The following is a 3,090-nucleotide window of genomic DNA, read 5'->3' as shown; positions in this document are numbered from 1 at the left end:
CTGGAGCCTCTGCCCTCGAACAGGGCTGTTCGTAGGAGCAGGCCATTGCGCAGTCTTCGCCAGTTCATGCAAATGATCGGCACTCATTATGAACAGATCTAGTCGCGTTTTGTTTTCGTGATTTTAAATTAAAACAATGGTTTTTAATCGCATGAGTTATCTGTAACTGAATTCAGACAGGAATCTGGTAACTTATACATCGTTCTTGAGCTGTTAATTTCATTGCGTTGCAATTCAGACAAAGACAACAAAGTAAAACGACGTTTGACATCACTTGGACCTTTTGAAAAATGATGTGTAATTTGTGATGATTAATGGCAATAGATTATTCCCGTAATCAAAAGGGTAAAAAATTAAAATTGAAATTAAACAGTGGAATTTCCCATAAATAGGGTTTTGGAGTTAATAATTGATTCACACTTTTCAGATTCTCTTGAGTAGAGGCTAGGGGTGTCAAAACGAGCCCGGCTCGCGAGCTGGCTCGTGGCTCGCCAGAAAACGAGCGATCTGAGCCGTAATTTTTTCAGCTCGCTAAAAAACGAGCCTAACGAGCCAGAAAGAGGTATGTGTTTTTCATAATCAATCATTTGTCTCGGGGGCTTGCCCTTCAGTTTCTTTCAGCCAAAAACAGTGAAAACGTTCTTGATCACCGAAATTCCTTGGATTTGACTGAGTAGTAGTTGGGGTTAGTTCAGATCGAAAAATTGGCGAGCGATCTGAGCCGAGGTTTTTCTGACTCGTTAGAAAACGAGTCTAACGAGCTGAGCCCAAAACGATCCGAGCCAAATGAGCCGAGCCCAAAATGATCCGAGCTGGCTCGTTTGACACCCCTAGTAGAGGCAGCAACGTGTGATGACAAAAAATGGCATGGTTGACACTCGGATCGACCGTTAAAGTTGACGAGGAACAACACGAGGTTCATGCACCCTAACTGCTATATACGTGGTTAATTATATGCATATACACACACAGTGTGTATATATATATATATATATATATAGATGTATGAAAAATACGTTTATATGCGGGTAAGCAAATTTGTAGGTTTATACATCACTGCATATACCGATGAAAAAACCCGTCGCAATAAAGGAAAATTCCGTCGCAACTCAATGTTGTCGTCGGTTGCGGCGCAAAACATTCCGTTGCGAAACCGTCGTAGGATTTGATTTGAGAAGGATTCTATTTTATTTAATACTTCATGGAAGGTTATATAGTTGGATAAGAATCAAGCTTCATTCTTTTCAACCCTCTTTATATATATATATATATATATATATAGTTTGGTTTTTGAGTTCTTTTAAATGTTATATCTTTGGTTTTTTCTCTTAATTGTTATAACTTTAGATTATGTATTCGATTCCAGTCATGGATACGAAATGTGGCAAGGTAATAAATTGAATTTCCGGATCATAAAATAAACCGTTACATGGCATAGATTATGTACCAATTCACATAAATAATCCAATACTAATATTTTATTTTATTTTTTATTTTTTTCATTTACCACGTTCTCGAAAGAATCGTTATCGTACATATCAAACTCATTCGGACAAATGGGCCCATCAGACCATTTTTCCCATGTCCAGACTCCAAACCCAACGCCCACAAATCAAAATCCAACACCACAAAATCACAATCTTAGAAATAACCAAATCAAACAGCTTCAAATCACACACACAAATATAAATATGCATATACAATACATATATATATACCCAGAGTTGTCTGAAATCAAACCAGAAGAGATCAAATACTGGAAGCCTTTTTTTTTTTTTTTCTTCACGCAATGTTAGAGAATATGCCGGAGAAGTTGGGTATCCTATCGATATGCTTCAAGGCGTTTTCCGCTACCTGCTTCGTCCTGTAATCCGCGTTCTGGAACGCGTCCACGAGCGCGGCGCTCACGTTCTGTTCTTCCGCTACCTCCCTCGCTATCTCTTCCACCCGTAAGATCCTCTCCACGGCCCATACCGATCTCCTCCTCAGATTCTCCGTCCTATTCTCGAGCAGAACGTTCAGTATCGGCGTTATCCCGTTCGCCTCATCCAGTACCCTCACCCCTCTCTCGACGTCTAACCCGTCTTCCAACAGCGTACACAGAGCCGTGACCGCTGCCTCTACCACCTTCTCGTTGTCGTGGTCGAGAAGGGCCACCAGTTTATCCACCGCCCGTCCTTCTACGAGGCAGAAACTCTCTCTCAACGAGCATATTCCCCGATGGATCCTGCAGGTTCCCGTTACGGGAGGCGGGTTGCTCAGACAGGAGAAGATCGATGCGCAGAATGTCGGGGGAGGTGTCTCGGGTATTCTCGTCAGTGTCCTGGATTCCAACGAGAGATTCTCTAATGCCATTGCGGAAACCATCTGGATATTGTCTTGCCCGTTGGAAAGCAGGTTAACGAAGATCGAAGCGAGGTTGTTTTCACGGCAGAACACGATGGCCCTCGGCTCCCTGGCAAAGGCGAATGTAATCCGAGCAAGGATACGTACAAGCCCTTCCAGAATAGATCTCTCGAACCGAACTCCCTTGATTTCGCCTTGCCAGATCCCCACAACCTTCGAGATTATTTTCTCGAAAGCTCCTTCTCCTAGCATTTGTTGCGTAATACCCGAATCCCTCTCGGGAAGTTCAGCTAAAAGCCCGGCAGCTGCTGCAGATGGGCGTATTCTCGGATATGATAGAAACAAGGCTCCCGAGCTGCCCGGTTGGACCACGCAAAGCAGCGGCTAGATCTTCACTCATGTGCGGAGAGAGGTTGTGAAGAAGTTTAATGGAGGCAAGACGTAAATCATCGTTCTCACGGACCTCGATGAACTGAACCAGACTGCTGATGGCACCGGAAGTTTTAATAGCCGATACAACGCTAAGAACAGTGGTCGGAGAACTGGTTAGCCCGACAAGTACCTCTAATAGCTTGCATTGGATTTCCGGACCCGTGTTGCTAATCAGACGGAGCAGATTCTCCACTACTTCTTCCGAAACAAGGGTTTGATCAGAAGATCCGACAGAAACTTTGTCGAAATCGTAACCGGTGTTCACTATATTGGCAAGGATAGTCGCCGACACTTCTTTCAGCCGGATCGGAA

At 43.6% G+C, this 3,090-nt stretch overlaps 2 protein-coding genes across 2 annotated transcripts in view; one reads left to right on the top strand and one right to left on the bottom strand.

Annotated features, from left to right (window-relative positions):
• LOC104813247 (putative F-box/kelch-repeat protein At1g20790) overlaps positions 1–102 on the top strand; it is a 1,247-nt gene extending 1,145 nt beyond the window's left edge. Inside the window, exon 2 of the mRNA XM_010540814.1 lies at positions 24–102. Within this exon, the coding sequence (XP_010539116.1) occupies positions 24–102 (79 nt within the window). The remainder of the gene's footprint in view (positions 1–23) is intronic.
• A 1,510-nt stretch (positions 103–1,612) lies between these two features.
• Positions 1,613–3,090, bottom strand: part of LOC104811477 (U-box domain-containing protein 43) — a 3,978-nt gene continuing 2,500 nt past the window's right edge. Inside the window, 2 exon segments of the mRNA XM_010538180.2 lie at positions 1,613–2,659; positions 2,661–3,090. Of these exon segments, the coding sequence (XP_010536482.1) occupies positions 1,783–2,659; positions 2,661–3,090 (1,307 nt within the window). The 3' untranslated portion in view covers positions 1,613–1,782.

This window comes from Tarenaya hassleriana, unplaced genomic scaffold (genome assembly GCF_000463585.1).
Source record: "Tarenaya hassleriana unplaced genomic scaffold, ASM46358v1 Cleome2, whole genome shotgun sequence".
Lineage (NCBI taxonomy): Eukaryota > Viridiplantae > Streptophyta > Magnoliopsida > Brassicales > Cleomaceae > Tarenaya > Tarenaya hassleriana.
Note: the sequence above shows the minus strand (reverse complement) of the source record. Positions and strands in the feature narration are given on the sequence as shown.